Raw genomic sequence first — 18,299 nt, 5'->3', positions numbered from 1 at the left:
TGCTGAAACCCTGCTGAATTTTGGCACATAGCAGTAGGGAACAATCGTTTCCTTCATGTCACTCGTCATGAAGACACTCTAAGCTCTTTTTCCAACTGACAGCAGCTCGTCACTAGCATGAGTTTCGCAAGATGTATAATCAGCAGAGGCCTTGTGAACAGACCACTAAGTCCAACAGTACGAATTATCTGCCTTGATGTCAGTTGTTCTTGGTATTTACAGACAAATGCCTGAAACACTAAAGAGTTAAGCTAAAAGTCCATTTGGGTAGGTCCTGCTGATCACATATGCGGAGGGCTTAACTGTATGGTAAATGATTATCTCAACGAAATAAACAATTTCTTCAGTTATCTTACCCACCTAGAAGTAGGTGAATCTAAATATGCTTAATGGGACTGGTCCGCATTGACCATACCGTTCCCAAATTATACCCAGAATATGGTCAAAGTTCCCTTGACCTCAACCCTATTGTACTACGTTCAACCTCCTTGGGTCTTGTTTGGACATCTTATTGAAGTTCCAGGTTCCCTGGGTGAAGTTCCGGGGCCCTGAGGTGCACAGACTCATTCCTGGTAAGAATTTAATTTTTTTAAAATTCGCTGCTAACTAGAGTTCTTTATATAGTACAGTGGGTATCCAGTGAGTCCAAGCACTTTGTCTTGTATGGATCATTGGTGAGGTCACTTTTGTGAATACGCTGTGATTGTGGTTTAAAACCCAAAGCGGGAAGAAGATCGTTGGTTTAAAGACTGATATTTGTGTTCGTGTCAAATTTCGGGCTACCAATTGTAGCTTACTAGGTGCTGTTAGCCGAAGCAACATAGCCGTTGAAAGTAACAGATAGCAATTGGCGACGTGCTCAGGAAACATATTGGGGTGATGGCATTCGTGATATACTGATCGTTGGACTTGGTTCTTGGTCGAGGTCAAATGTGCGTGGTTTCAGAACACACACTTTGACTTTTATCGGCCGGAGCTTCCGAAGTCAGAGATCATATATCGGACAGGGTTATCAAGCCGGATGTTGGTGCTCTGATAATTGTCCTGGGCTTGCTAATTGACTAGGTTGCTATGGATGGCATTACGATTAGATAGCCCGAGCTCTCGAGCAAGGGGTTTGTGCATTAATCCGTACAGTCAATGTTCAAGAAGATGCCAATTGTGTGGTCCTTACAAGTCACACAATGGCGGTGTTAGACGCAATGATTCTATCCAGTGTTGAGAGCACTGTGAGGTTGGGCCATCATGACATGTACCCAATTAAATCTTAGACACATTGAACTACGTTCAGTGGATTTATGGTGGATAACTATTGTAGTAGCACAATTGCTGTACAGCCAACATTTCATCACTTTGTTCAGTGAGTTTATGAGATAGACAATTCCTTGGACTAGACCTCCATACTGAGTCCATAGATGCAACACTGTATCATCTGTTACAGCAACGAAGACGATTAATATTATCTGGCTATGTCCAAAGTTTCCATCGTTCTTAGGCATCTGTGAATCTGAGGAATGATAATGGGTCCTTCCAGCTCAATTTCAATTTCAATATGGGAGAATTTCATGACAAGTGAACCAACTTTTGAAATCCAACTTTTGAAATCGATGTCTTCCGATCGAAATTTGCGCCAAGGTTAGTTCTATTGGATAGTAATTCAGACGCAATTTTTCAACAAGATCGGTGGAGAACTCTCTAAGTTAGAGGGTAAAAATTTACATTTTGGCCAAATCCATGTAACTTATTACCTCTTGTTCTTAGCAAATTGTGTCCCAAATAGTTTAGATAGCTATTTCTTGAAATTTTCCAAAAAAAAAAATGTTTAATTTTTTTCCGAAATCATAAACTTTTTGAAATTGTTTCTAATCAAAATAAATCTTAGATATTTATCTTGAAGACCTGTTTGGTCGCAAAGTGGGATGCGAGTGAGATATCTATCAAAATAAATATTTTCTAACTCAAGACGTACAATTTTGACTTTTTTATTGGAAAATCAAAAACTTTGTGGAATTTTGTTTTGCTGAAAATAAAGCATAGGACTTTTCCTTGAAGACTTTTTTGGTCACTTAGACAAGATGAAAGCCCTGACCACTTCTTTCATGATCCTTTACCATACTATAAAACCCAAACTTTTGCTAACACTAATCGCTCTCCATTTTCATATTGCATTTTCTCAAAAACTTTGGAATGAGTTTGAAGAAATCTTTTGGTTTTGCAAAATCCAAAAACCAGATGAAGTATAACTGCAGCAGCAGAATTGCAAATGACTGCAATTGAGTGTTAGTTGAAAAGTATCTTTGTATCTAAGTAGCTACACAGTACACACCACTTTAAAACAAGCATTCATTCATTCGTATGTTATAATATTTGTTATTTGGTTTTAGATACATATTTGTGCAAATGATAAATGACGACATCTCAACAATTTTCACATTCATATTGAAAACAAACCAATTCAATTCTATAGACCAGTCATGCCCAAGCCCTATACTCTTGGTACTCTTTTGTTATTGTAATTGCTCTTAGCTATAGGCTGTGTGTTTTGTATACTCACTAGAGCACTCAGCATTAGCAATACAAAATACACAAACAACTTTGTCTTATTATTTTTTTTGTCGTTCTTCACTGAATACACGCATGTTGAAAGCAACAACACTTTCGTATGCTTGCTGGTAAACATTGACGACTGCGATCATCCATGTAGATTTTGTTTTTGTTTATCGTATGATATTTTAAAAATGTGTGTGTTGAAAGTGAGTTTTTTTTTTTCTTTTTTCTTTGTATGAATTGGTTTTAGCAACAACAAATATTGAATAAAAAGTAGATTTTCTTTAACTGTATTGGTGTTTACTCTTCCATAAGGAACTTGTGGGCACCCCTGCTATAGACACACAAGCACACATGTGGCAAATCGAAAATGAAATTAACACACAAGTTTCAAGATGATTTCAAAACCAAAATAAAATATTGAAAAAAAATAACAAGGGATTTTCTATTGTAGTGCATCTGTAAGTGACTTAAACTTCTAGAGCAGAGTATTTAAGCAATAGTGAGTGTATGGATGTAAATTGGGCTGCTGCTGATGATGATGGTGACAGTAGACACAACATTTTATATTTATTTAGATTTAGATACATATTTGGCAATGAGTGTGTGTGTGTGAGTTTGTATATCTAAATAAACAAATGTATCTAAAAGTTAGTTTATTATTATTTTATACTTTCATTTTATTTAAAACAAATTTATTTTGTTTCATGTTATTGACTGACTGCAGTTACAACACAAAATCGTATAAAAAAATAAAAAAGAAAAATGAATTTGAAAATTTGATTGTGATTAAAATGTTTGCAATTTGTAAATGTTTGTCAAGTGGAAAACCAAAATGCAATACATGCGAAATATTGAAATTTTACAATAGATGATACATCTGTATGCAAAAGATATACACAATTTATTGTATATAGACGATTTGTTGTTTATTCATGTTACAAAAGTAATTGGAAATGAAATTGAAAAGAACATATAGACATACATACATACGTACTGCATTTAAACAAGACAAGACAGTTTATTAAATACAAGTGAAATAAAATTTAGTTTTGAGAAAATTAAAAATTTCTAAAATATGTTCATGCGTATTTTTGGAATATCAATAAATTAGGAATAAAACTTTCGGAATATTGTTTATAGAGATCTCAAATTTGAACATACAAGTACGGTTTGGGGTTTCCCGGATATTTTCATTTCCCGGGAATCCCGGGAATTTTTTTGCAACTTGAAAAATAGTAAGTTATTTTATAAAAAAGTGTAATTTAAAAAAAAAAAAAAAAAAAAAACAACAATACATTACAATTTCATTGAATTAACAAATTAAACAATTGGTAAGAATATTTGGATAATAAAATATTATTTCATAGAAATAATGTTATATGTTCGTCAAAGATCTTTTTTTTTTTTAAAAATGTGTTTTCAAAATAACTAATGTTTTCAATAAGGCATCTGACATCCGATTTCTTATTTTAGTGGCAAAGTTTCCAGCCACCGATACACAGTGGGGCAAAATCGAAATTTTTTGGAAATAAATCTGACATGGGCGTAGCCAAGGAGCATTCGAGTTTAAGTTATTAAAATGGGCCATACAAATGCTCCAGGGGCGTCGATATGGTGGCTCAAAGTAGGGTACCTTCGACATGTAAAATTTTTAAACACGTGCCATTTTTTTGTTTCACATCCGATTTCAAAGATTTTAACATCTTTGAAAAGCGCTCAGCTAGGTCTTGAAATTTCGAGTTATAGGCATTTAAAAATTTAAATTTTAAAATTTGTCCATACCTTGGCCCGCTATTTTAAAAATATAGGGCGTAATTTTGGACCGAATGGACTCGAATTATTGTTAGTTAGACAACTAAATTAGCAATAATATACAAAAGATTTGAGGTCAATATCTATTATGGATCCAAACATAAACGATTTTCAATTTAAATATTAAAAAATAGTAGATTTTTGCTGTTTTTTGGGCGAAAAGGTGACTTAACTCTTTTTTTATTAAGAAAAAACTTTATTTAAGAACATATAACAATTTTATGTTTTTCTGTAAGGTATCTTCACGGAGAACATTTTGGTATAAAAAACATGTCAAATTTTTCAAATATGTCGCCCCTATGCCTTTCGGAATTTGACCTATTTTTTATCAAAAATTCAAATTTGTGCCACATGTTCTAAAATCCCAAAGCTGGGATCAAACCTTGATGTGTTCCCTATTTATCGCCAAAGTATTGTGGACCCTATAGGCAAAATTGTAAAAAATACCATTTTTGGGATTTTCGCTCCAATTTTTAGGAATTGCGGGATTCCCTTTGACCTTTTGACAAGTTTTTTTAAACCTTGACAAACTTAAAAATTGAGTTTCGTTAATAAATAAAGATTTTATTACATATTCACTGAGTTTCTCAAACTAAAATTTATATAAAAATTTTAAGCTAAATTTTTGTTTAGATAAGTTAATTTTTGGTGTTACAAAACAAATTTCAAGTCAATATCTCAATTAGATTCAAAAATATGCCACTTTAAAACTCCGTCCTTGAAAAATATTGCACTTTTTATACCCTTCACCTTCGTGAGAAGGGTATATATAAGTTTGTCATTCCGTTTGTAATTTCTACATTTTTCATTTCCAACCCTCATCATCAAAAAATTTTTTTGTCATGCATTTTTTTTCCAAAAAAAAAAATTTTAAAAAACTTTTTTTAAAAAAAAATTAATTTTTGTTTACCTAAAAATATTAAAAAAAAAAAAATTATTTTAAAGTATAATTTGGTGAAGGGTATATAAGATTCGGCACAGCCGAATATAGCTCTCTTACTTGTTCATACAAAATTTTTTTTTATAAATTTTCTTAAGTCATTAGTTCTGACTCAGCACATTAAGAAAATTTTTTAATATGAAAAATTGCAATATTTTTGAAGGACGCAGTTTTAAAGTGGCATATTTTTGGCTTGGCTACGTTCACTTAAAATTTTATCCCGATCGGATCAGCGTTTAGAAATGTCAGATTTATTTCCAAAAAATTTTGATTCTGCCCCACTGTGCGATATAACTATTTCGCTTTCGACTGATATTGGCTTTATCATTAGTAAAGCATTATAAACAGAATCAACGATTGCTACTTGATTCAAATATAGCTAACTCCCGTCTAAAAAAACTTTCGCCAATTGATTTTTAGGGTCTAGGGTTTCCTTTGGCAATATACATTGCATATTCTAATTTGTTTTTAAAATTTTGCTCCATTTGTATTTCGGAAACATTATCATCATCGCTTTGAACAGATGAGGGAACATTGTGGTCAAATAGGCGTTCATACATTTGCTGTCCATACATTTGTATGCCCTTCACCTTCGTGAGAAGGGTATATATAAGATTGTCATTCCGTTTGTAATTTCCACAATATAATTTTTCGACCCTATAAAGTATATACATTCTGGATCGTCGATTAAGCCATGTCCGTCTGTCTGTCTGTTGAAATCAATTTTCTGAAGACCCCAAATATCTTCGGGATCTAAATCTTCAATAATTCTCTCAGACATGCTTTCGAGAAGTTTCCTACTTAAAATCAGCAAAATCGGTCCACAAATGGCTGAGATATGAGGAAAACACCAGGACAATCTAGATTTTTGACCTATATCTGGATTACTAGGTCTTTAATATAGACAATTTGGAGATCTAATGATAGATATTTCAAAGGCCTTTGCAATGACGTATATAAGACCATTGGACTTACAATGGGTCAAAAACGGAAAAATATTTTTAACCCGAATTCTTTTATTCACCAAAAAAAATTAAAAAACCCAAAAATTTTTAAATTTAAAAAAAAAATTTAAGATTTAAAAAAAAAAATTTAAAATAACAATTACAAAAAATGTTTTTTCCAAAAAATGAAAAAAACAACTTTGAAAAAAAAATAAATTTTGTTTACCTAAAAATATTAAAAATTTTTATTTTGAAGTATAATTTGGTGAAGGGTATATAAGATTCGGCACAGCCGAATATAGCTCTATTACTTGTTTTTCTATACCACTGTGTGTCGCTAACGATAAAATTCGTTTACAGTAAAATGTAAACATTGACTTACGATAAAATTTTACCCCTATAATTTTCAAGTTACTAACAATTTGATATTCTGTCGGACATCAGTCGGTCCATAAAATTTTAGTTTCTGCAATAAAAAAAAATTGAAAATGTCGCTTACGATAATTTGGCGCTAAGGGCTCGATATGTTCACATCATGAACAAAAACCTTGCAAACTTATGTTAATTTATTAAATTATTATTTAATTCTGTTCTTTCCTTTACCTTGGATTTTATACATTTCAAACTCAACATTTTATATTAAAATTGTCAAAATTTTAAAAGTTCTTTGGATTTTTAAGTTAAAAAAAAAAACAGAATAAAGTCAAAAGTTTTAATTTCCAAAATTGAAAGTTGTACTAATTGCACTACAAAACGTTAAAGTTGGTTTTCCCGGTTGTGATCAGACCAGTAGTTTTAAAATTTATAGGTTATGCCTGAATAAAGTTTAATACAATTTATTTTATTTTAAAACTTATAATTTTTCATAACATTTTTTACCGTTTTTTTTTATTTTTATAAATATCTCCAAACACGTGCATCATATTCGAAATATATTCCCCCCTTTTTTGCATTATTTCCTAAGAATTTTGTTTAATTTGTCACAAACGTGATAAATTTGTATGAATTTTGTTTTATAAAGCTGAAAATTAATATCATTACAATAATTTAACACACGTAAATATGCATGATTTGCTGTATACTATCAATTTTTTATACATTTTTTTCCTGCTGGCAATTTTAATGCCAAAAGATTTTGAGTCGAACATCGTCATACTATTATAGTACCCTTAATTGAAAATGTGTGTGGCAAAAATGATAGCTATTTTTAAAGTGGATCCGCTATGTCTCTGTAGCTCATAATGAGTTTGACTGTGACAAAATAAATAATGAATATATTTACATTGAAAAATTAAGTAATTTACAAGAAGATTTACATGTTTTCTGCTGTTTTCTCTAATTATGATAAATTGTTAGGAGGGGTTTAGGGAGAGGAGAATACATATATAAGGGAAAATTCTTAAATGCTGGTAGAACATTGGAAATTGGGAGAAAATATTTATATTTGAAAATTGAATCGAACAATTGAAGAAATTATGAAATTATTACAGCAGTCAGTTTAACGTTTGTCAATAACAACTTATCAATGAGAAATGTAGGATTTTGAGGTTTTCGGAAAAAACTCAACATTAGGACAATATATTTTAATCTAGATCATTTACAACAAATCATGCGATTTCAGAAATAAAACCTGATTAAAATAGTTCTAATCTGTATTTAACCCATATTTTACTTGTCAAATATACGCGAAAACATTAATTTTATTTTTATTATAAAAAAACACTCTGACACAAAAAAATATTGACTTTTGTGAAAACTGATAAAACTATATGAAAGAATATAGTGATTTTTGGAAATTGGTCCCTCCTTTTGGTATTTTTTTTACAAAAATATTTAAAACAAGAGATCTATATTCGGCTGTGCCGAATCTTATGTACCCTTCACCAAATTATACTTCAAAATAAAAATTTTAAATATTTTTAGGCAAACAAAATTTATTTTTTTTCCGGTTGTTTTTTTACTTTTTTGGAAAAAAAATTTTCGAATTGTTTTTTTAAAATTTAAATTTTTTTTTTTTAAATTTAAAACATTTTTTTTGTGAAAAAAAAATTCGGGTTATAAAATATTTTTTCCAATTTTGAACTATTGTAGGTCCAACTTACTATGGCCTTATATACGTCGTTGCAAAGGTCTTGGAAATATCTATCATTAGATATCCATATTGTGTATATTAATGACTTAGTCATCCAGATATAGGTCAAAAATCGAGGTTGTCCTGGTTTTTTCCTCATATCTCAGCCATTTGTGGACCGATTTTGTTGATTTTAAATAGAATACTTCTCGAAAGCATGTCTGACAGAATTATTGAAGATTTGGATACCGAAGATATCTGAGGTCTTCAGAAAATTGATTTCAACAGACAGACAGATGGACATGGCTTAATCGACTCCGCTATCTATAAGTATCCAGAATATATGTATATACTTTATAGGGTCTGAAAATTATATTGTGGAAATTACAAACGGAATGACAAATTTATATACCTTCTCACATAGGTGAAGGGTATAAAAATATGTTTTTTTCTACCGAGGTACAAAAAATGTAACAAAACGCGTCAATTACGCATAGTGTGGTACTTTTTGAAACATAATGGTTCCTGGACTAATTTTTCTTATTAATTCGTAAATGGATTTTCTTAAACTGACAAAACTTGTATTTTTTTAACTAAAAAAAACAAACTATTTTCTTTTTTTATCGTAGTAGCACACGTAGGGTGACCTAATTTAAATATACCAAATTATTTTAAGATATGACTTGGTAAATAACGGCTGAGCGTCCCCTTTTACGATAATCCATTTTCCCCGTTTTAGGAATTTCGGTATTTAAATAAAGTCATTGTCAAAAGTTATCAACACATTGATTAAAATATTTTTCACTCTATATATGTAAGTTCCAAACTTTTATTCGAATTTCTAATTTTTCTTTACGAAAAATTATTACATCATAGAATTTCAAGTTTTCGTAGTAAATTTTATTTTAAAAAGTAATTGGAAAGAGTTTTTCTTTAAAATCTTAATCCTGAAGTTCTAAAGTATTCCATAATATCAACAATTTATATTTATTTATTTATTAATATATAATAATTATCTAATTTTATATAGAATTCTTATTTATTTTTACTCAATAATATAATTTTTAATACAAAAATTATTTTTATTCAACAACTAATCTCAAAGTTCACTTTTCATACATATTTTATTTGCACATCCACTTTATCATAAAATAACACACCTCGCTGTTTGCTTTTCTCGTTATTTCACCATTCTGCATATCTACTCGTTACTTTTTCTCATACTCTCGCTGTTTTTCATACAATTTGACAGTTCGCTCAGCTGTTTCATTTGTTTGGTTTTGTGTTGTTACTCGAAAAAAAAACAATTGTGTGTAATTTTGTTAAATTCTGTGATTTATTTGTGTGTGAAATTATTTGTGATTAAAAAAAAACAATAAACTATTGCAAAATGGAAGGACCCAAAGAGTTATCAATGAGTGAAATTCGTAAATACATGCTGGAAAATGGTTGTAAAGTAACAAATCATGCCTTAGTGAAGCATTTCAAACGTTTCCTTACACATCCCGAGACACAAAGTGAGTCATGTTTTTGTTGTTGTTTTTATCAAACAAATACAATATAAACAAACTAACTTGTTGAATATGAATGAAAAAATAAAGAAATTTAAATGGAATTTTTTTTTATTCCAGATGAAGCTCGCAAAGAATTTAAAACGTATGTGAATATATTGGCCACCATTAAAAACGAAAACAATCAGAAATATTTAATTTTGCGCAAGAAATACTTGAATGAATGTCCGTCTGAGGAGGTGGTGCAACGTGCTGTTTCACAGGCGGGTGGCTCTGATTCAGTGCCCAGTAGCCCCGGTGGAGTTTCACTCACTTCAGATGTAGCTGCTGGTTCGCCCTATCGTCAACCACCACCCTATAAGCCACCTCCAGAGGTGTTTTCGTCTCCCCTTGCTAAACTTTCCCAGCCACCAGTTGCCGCCACTGGTGTTGCTGTCCACACGGAAAATGTTGATAACTATCGTGAGTGTGTTAATGAATTTACCACGGCCATGTCACGCATTGACCCCAAACGTCTAGAGCGCCAAACTTCGGACAATGAACCTCAGACCCCTACACCGCCACAGGCTGAGGATAATAAACGCAAAGAATTGGAAGAAAAAGCTAATCGCGAAAAAAGTGTTTCAAGAGCTAATTCTGTCGATGAGTCGGGCGGTAATAAGGAGAATATACCACGTTTTTCTTTTTCGTCGGGTTCTTCGGGTACTTCAACTGAAGGTAGTGGCGAGAAATCTTCGGGACCCGATGTGGATACTGAAAATCCGATGAGTGTTAAAGAAGCTACGCGCAAATTTAATCGCATGGCTTCGGAAGAAGAAGCGAAAATTATTTCACCACCATCGAAAAAGAAGCCAGAAAAGGTGAGTGGTTATTATTTTTTATTTTTATTGGTGGGGAGGGTTTGATAAGATTATTTTAGAAGTGGAAATATTGAATGAAAAAAAGTGATGAATTAAAATGCCATTTTGGTTTTGTGAAATTAGATTGTTTATTATTTTCACTAAAATGTTATTTTTCAGTACTATTCAGATTTACAAAACTATTTCATTTAAAACTTTGAAATCTGAAGAATGGTTTAAAAAGTTAATCTTTTTATATAGAATATTAAATCAAAATCATGAAGGAATCGTGTGACTTTATACATAATTTTTATTCATAATCGTGGCACATTTTATACGGTTTTTTTATTCGGAATCATGATTCATTTTATTATTAATTGTGGTTCTTTATACAAAATTTATATTAAAAATATTAATCGAAATTTTGGGACTTTTTGTAAGGAATTTGTAATCCGAATAGTTTGTCGTTTTATACAAAATTTTGATTTAGAATCGTGGCTAGTTTTATATAGAATTTTTATTCGGAATCCTGGCTCATTTTATACAAAATTTTTAATCAAAATTATTAGTTTTATATAGAATTTTTATTCGGAATCGTGTGTCGTTTTATACAGAATTTTTGTTTGAAATCGTGGCTGTTCTACTGAAATTTTATTCAAAATCATGTTTCGTTTTATACAGAATTTTTATTCGTAATTGTGGTTCTTTTTATACAGAATTTTTATTGGTAATTGTGGGAAGTTTTGTTGGGAATCGTGGTTCTTCTTATACAGAATGTTTAATCACAATCGTGGCTTTTTTATACAGAATTTTTATTCGGAATCGTGGCCAGTTTTATACAGATTTTTTATTTGGAATTATGGCCAGTTTTATAAGGATTTTTTTATACAGAAGTTTTATTGGGAATCGCGGCTCTTTTTATACAGAAGTTTTATTGGTTTTTCTTATACAGAATCGTGACGAGTTTTATTCTGAATTGTGGTCAGTTTTATACAGAAGTGTTGTTGGTAATCATGGCACTTTTTATACAGAATTTTTATGCAGATTCGTGGCCAGTTTTATACAGAATTTGTATTCGGAATCGTGGCTCTTTTTATACAGAATTTTAATTCAGATTCGTGGGAAGTTTTATACAGAATTTTTATGCAGATTCGTGGGCAGTTTTATACTGAATTTTTATTTGAAATCGTGGCTCTTTTTATACAGAACTTTTGTTGAGAATCGTGGCTCTTTTTATACAGAATCATGCCAAGTTTTATAGAGAATTTTTAATGTGAATTGTGGCCAGTTTTATACAGAATTTTTATAATTCTGAATCGAGGACAGTTTTATACAGATTTTTTATTTGGAATTATGGTCAGTTTTATACATATTTTTATTCGGAATCGTGACTCTTTTTATGCAGGATATTTATTCAGATTCGTAAGCAGTTTTATATAGAATTTTTATTGTGAATTGTGGCCAGTTTTATACAAAATATTTATTCAGATTCTTGTCCAGTTTTATAAAGAATTTTTATTCTGAATTGTGGCCAGTTGTATACAGAATTTTTATTCGGAATCGTTGCCAGTTTTACACTGAATTTTTATTTGTAATCGTATCTCTTTTTATGCAGAATTTGTATTCAGAATCAGGGCCAGTTTTACGCAGAATTTTTATTCGGCATCGTGTTTCTTTTGGTATAGAATACTCTTCCGCAATCGTGGCTAAGAATTTACATTTATTTGGAATTTGGGTTTTCTGAAGAATTTTTATTTGAAATAGTGACTCGTACTAAAATGTTATTTACATTTAATTTCCATTATTTAAATACTGTAAAAATCTAAATTTTAATAAATTAAATTTGTTTAATTTATCTATATTTCAAACAATTTCTAAGCTGTTTTTTTTTTGCTTCAAAATCCACCAGCATTTATCTTTAGAATGTTTAGTTTATAACGCTGAAAGTTTCCTCTTCCAAAATGCCAAAGAAAAATGCTGCTGGTCTAAAGACTTAAGACGATATTATTTTTGGTCATATATCTTTCTATCCCTGATGTAGATTGTAAGTCGTCTGGTTGGTTATTTTAGCTGTGGTTCTTTGTGTTTTTTGGCTGATTTAACTATGAGTACTTGTAAACTGTCACTTGATGTCACGTAACAATTTGAAATTGTTTAGCTTTTATTATTACCACACATTTTCATCTTTCAACTGTTGCCCTTTTCATGCATAAGTCCCCTCTTCCTTTATACTTGCTTCTATTTTTTTTATCATGTGTCTTTTTGTTTAGTTTATTTTAGCAAACTTTAGCCAACATAAGAAAAGAAAAACCAGCAGTTTTTCTTCTTTTTTGGTGGAAATTGTCACCATTTATTATATGGTTGTGTGTTTGTTTTGTAGCTTAAACGTGAATGTATTAAATAAATCCATTTATTTTATTAGCAGACAATAAAAATAATGTTCTTACATACACTTTAACATAAACACTACTATTGCAGATACTGATATACATCCACAGTTAGATACTTAGTTACAAACATAAATAAATATGTGCTGACTATCCATAGCTGTATGTTTTTGAGCCAATACAAGTTGGTATGGATTTGTTAAGAAGACTAATTTACAAGTGCATTCAATGTCTTACTATAAGCATAAATATTATAATGTTTTATTTCTGTAGTTTTTTCCTATACACTGAGCGGCAAATATATTTTTGAAACCTGCAACTGACAAATATATCGACCTAATTTTCAAACTGAATTGTAATTCTTTTTTATACCCTTCACTTTCATACCTGATGCATAAATCAATATATTGGGAAATCTTTCGGTTCTGTTAATATTTAAAATCGAGTCAATCGGCCCACAAGTGGCTGAGACAACCTCGAGTTTTGTCCTATTTTTGATCTATATCTGGATTATTAAGTCATTAATATGGACAATATGGATATCCAATAATATACATATATTTCAAATACCTTTGCAAGGGCGTATATAAGGTCAAAGTAAGTCGGACCTACAATGGGTCAAAATCGGGAAAAATAGTTTTTACCCCGAATTTTTTATTCACCAAAAAATTTTTTTCACAAATAAATTTAAATTAAAAAAAAAAATTAAAAATCAAAAAAAAAAAACAATTTTAGCTATAACATTTTGTTCAGTAAGAAAATAAAAAAAAAAAAAATTTTACAAATTTTTTTTTAAATTTTGTTTACCTAAAAATATTTAAATCTTTTATTATAAAGTATAATTTGGTGAAGGTGATATAAGATACGGCATAGCCGAATATAGGTCCCTTACTTGTTTTATATTGAATTTTTAACCCAAATCGTTTCTCTTTTAATACAGAATTTTCATCCTGAATCCTTACACTAAATTTACAGAATTTTTTTATAGAATTTTTACACAGAATCATGGATCTTTTTATACTGGGTTATTAACCAGAATAGTGGCTCTTTTTATACTGAATATTTAAACTTAATCGTGGCTCTTCATATACTGAATTTTTAAACTTAATCGTGGCTCCTTTTATACTGAATTTTTAAACTTAATCCTGGCTCCTCTTATACTGAATTCTTAAACTTAATCGTGGCTCCTCTTATACTGAATTCTTAAACTTAATCGTGGTTCTTTTTATACTGAATTCTTAAACTTAATCGTTGCTCCTTTTAATACTGAATTTTTAAACTTAATCGTGGCTCTTTTTATTCTGAATTTTTAAACTTAATCGTGGCTCCTTTTATACTGAATTTTTAAACCTAATCGTGGCTCTTTTCATACTGAATTTTTAAACTTAATCGTGGCTCTTTTAATACTGAATTTTTAAACTTAATCGTAGCTCCTTTTATACTGAATTTTTAAACTTAATCGTGGCTCTTTTAATACTGAATTTTTAAACTTAATCGTGGCTCCTTTTATACTGAATTTTTAAACTTAATCGTTGCTCCTTTTATACTGAATTTTTAAACTTAATCGTGGATCCTATTATACTGAATTTTTAAACTTAATCGTGGCTCCTTTTATACTGAATTTTTAAACTTAATCATGGCTCCTTTTATACTGAATTTTTAAACTTAATCGTTGCTCCTTTTATATTGAATTTTTAAACTTAATCGTGGATCCTATTATACTGAATTTTTAAACTTAATCGTGGATCCTATTATACTGAATTTTTAAACATAATCGTGGCTCCTTTTATACTGAATTTTTAAACTTAATCGTTGCTCCTTTTATACTGAATTTTTAAACTTAATCGTGGATCCTATTATACTGAATTTTTAAACTTAATCGTGGCTCTTTTAATACTGAATTTTTAAACTTAATCGTGGCTACTTTTATACTGAATTTTTAAACTTAATCGTGGCTCCTTTTAATACTGAATTTTTAAACTTAATCGTGGCTCCTTTTATACTGAATTTTTAAACTTAATCGTGGCTCGTTTTATACTGAATTTTTAAACTTAATCGTGGCTCGTTTTATACTGAATTTTTAAACTTAATCGTTGCTCGTTTTATACTGAATTTTTAAACTTAATCGTTGCTCCTTCTATACTGAATTTTTAAACTTAATCGTGGCTCTTTTAATACTGAATTTTTAAACTTAATCGTGGCTCCTTTTATACTGAATTTTTAAACTTAATCGTGGCTCTTTTAATACTGAATTTTTAAACTTAATCGTGGCTCCTTTTATACTGAATTTTTAAACTTAATCGTTGCTATTTTTAAACTGATATTTAAGTTTAATCTTGACTTTTTTTAATACTGAATTTTTAAATTCAATCGTGGCTCCTTTTATACTGAATATTTAACTTAATCGTGGATCTTATTATACTGAATTTTTAAACTTAATCGTGGCTCCTTCTGTACTGAATTTTTAAACTCAATCGTGGCTCCTTTTATACTGAATATTTAACTTAATCGTGGCTCCTTTTATACTGAATATTTATACTTAATCGTGGATCTTTTTAAAATTAATCGTTGCTCTTTTTATACTGAATTTTTACACAGAATCATGGATCTTTTTATACTGGGTTATTAACCAGAATAGTGGATCTTTTTATTAATCGTGGCTCTTTTTATACTGAATTTTTATACTTAATCGTGGATCTTTTTAAAATTAATCGTTGCTCTTTTTATACTGAATTTTTAAACTCCTTTTATACTGAATTTTTAAACTTAATGGAGGCTCCTTTTATACTGAAATTTTAAACTCCTTTTATACTGAAATTTTAAACTCCTTTTATACTGAAATTTTTTAACCGGATTCTTTCTGGTCGTTTTAAAAATTATTGTTTGTCATTGAGTGTACAAGACACGAGCATAATTTAGGAGGGGGCAGCCCAACTAAAACGTAAAAGTTTAGTTAGTTTAAGAAGGGGAAAGAGAAGTTCGTAGACCATAAAATATTTACATGATGATGTTGATGATGATGATGATGATGGTAGGAAGTTTAATGTATGAGCATGAAATCCAACGTACGTTTTTTTTATTTGTTCTGCTTTTCTAAAGATTTGTTACTTTTTGGAGTTGGCCTAATTCAATGAGAAAAGAAAAGATACGGCTACAAACAAACAAACAACAACATTGTTGTATGTACATTAATGCTAAGTAGTGTTGTTGTTATTTCTTTTTTTTATTTTTATTATTACTCTTACAGTTGTTGTTGTCATCGTTGTTTATTGTAATGTTTGAAATGTTGTTGTATTAGTTGTTTATTTACAGCAACAACAAGTTGAAATTACAAAAAATAAAAAAACACATCTAATCACTTGTTATACACTCACTTGCTCACTCTAGATGCCAGACTCAGCTAAGAGGAAGAGTAGTTTCCCTGGATGGCTGGCTGGTTGTAACAAAACTAAAAATCTTATTTGGTTGGTTGATTCACGTACTCTATTTAAATGTCTAGGAGTAGAAATGAATGTTTAGTTGGTGTCTTTTTTTTTGGAAATTTATTTGTTTTATTTTATTACGGTGATGGTGGTCCCACCAATATGCCAACATGAGTTACTGCAGCAGCCTTGAGTATCAGCCAAAACAAAAAATATAAAAAAACACCAACAAACATAAATAAACAACTACAATAACATTTACATTGTTGTAATGTTATGTTAAGTACATTATTTTCGCACTTTTAACATTTTGTGCCATTTTTTGCTGCCCCAGTCCCTGTCCCAGTCTCTCTATTTTATTGGGCTGATTTCTGTTGTTGGTGTTGTTGTTTGTTTGTATTCCTGTTTGTTGTAAATTGTTAATTTGTGTTTTTTAGCTGTTTTACATGATGTACGTGTAGTTTGTCTACTATTATTTTATTTTATACTTTTTTTTTCCTTTCAGTTTGTTGTAATTGTAGTTTCTGTTGTTGTTATTCATTTCATATGTTGTTGGTTTCAATGTTTAGGTTGTAGTTAAACATGTTGTCGTCGGTTGGCTGGTGGTGTTGTTGTTAAATTTTGTTAATAAGTTTGTTTATACAACACAATTTACACACATTTTTTTCGGGAACTTTAATTTGTTTGTTACACAATTGGCGCAATTACATGATGTCAATTTGATAAGTAGTTCAGAGAGTTTAACACTTTGAAACATTTTGTTTAAATTTTAGTAGTAGAACGAACATAGATTATAAATTGTTGTTACATTGCAGAGAGATCATGGTTGAAAAGGTGTTTAAGAAATAGGTATTCAAGTGGGAAAATGCAATTTTTTTAAGGTTTATCGTTGCTGTTTTCATATTTAATTTTTATTCTGAATCGTTTATTGTTTTATGTTGGATTTTCTATAAGAATTTTTGATCCTTTTATACTGAGTTTTCAACCAGAATAGTGGCTCTTTTTATACTGAATTTTTAAACTGAATCGTTGCTCTTTTTATTCAGAGCTTTCAACCAAAAAAGTGGCTCTTTTTATACTGAATTTTTAAATTTAATCATAGCTATTTTTATACTCAACTTTAAACTTAATCGTCTCATTATATACTACATTTTTCAACATTTTATACTGAAATTTTTAACTTAATGGTGGCTTTTTTTATACTGAATTTTTAATCGGAATCGTTGTTATTTTTAAGTTTAATCGTGACTTTTTTTATACTAAATTTTTAAACTGAATCGGGGTTCCTTTTATACTGAATTTTTAAACTTAATCGTGGCTCTTTTTATACTGAATTTTAAACTTAATAGTGGCTCCTTTATACTGAATTTTTAAATTGAATAGTGGCTCCTTTTGTACTGAATTTTAAACTTAATCGTGTCTCTTTTTATACTGAATTTTTAAACTTAATCGTGGCTCCTTCATACTGAATTTTTAAATTGAATCGTGGCTCCTTTTGTACTGAATTTTAAACTTAATCGTTTGTTTTTATACTGAATTTTTAAACTGAATTGGGGTTCCTTTTATACTGAATTTTTAAACTGAATCGGGGTTCCTTTTATACTGAATTTTTAAACTGAATCGTGGGTCTTTTTAACCAGAAAATAGTCTCTTTTTATACTGAATTTTCCAACTGAATCGGTGCTCTTTTTATGCTGAATTTTAAACTTAATCGTGACTCCTTATATACTGAATTTTTAAATTGAATCGTGGCTGTTTTTATACTAAGTTATCAACCAGAAAAGTGTATCTTTTTATACTGAATTTTTAAACATAATCGTGGC

At 29.9% G+C, this 18,299-nt stretch overlaps 1 protein-coding gene across 1 annotated transcript in view; it reads left to right on the top strand.

The window, feature by feature from the left end:
* The first annotated feature begins 9,591 nt into the window (after positions 1 to 9,591).
* Positions 9,592 to 18,299, top strand: part of LOC135955508 (uncharacterized) — an 86,664-nt gene continuing 77,956 nt past the window's right edge. The window contains exons 1-2 of the mRNA XM_065505858.1: positions 9,592 to 9,834; positions 9,949 to 10,688. Coding sequence (XP_065361930.1) covers positions 9,708 to 9,834; positions 9,949 to 10,688 — 867 coding nt within the window. The 5' untranslated portion in view covers positions 9,592 to 9,707. The remainder of the gene's footprint in view (positions 9,835 to 9,948; positions 10,689 to 18,299) is intronic.

Source organism: Calliphora vicina, chromosome 3 (genome assembly GCF_958450345.1).
Source record: "Calliphora vicina chromosome 3, idCalVici1.1, whole genome shotgun sequence".
Taxonomy (NCBI): domain Eukaryota; kingdom Metazoa; phylum Arthropoda; class Insecta; order Diptera; family Calliphoridae; genus Calliphora; species Calliphora vicina.
This window is presented reverse-complemented; position numbering and strand designations above follow the sequence as displayed.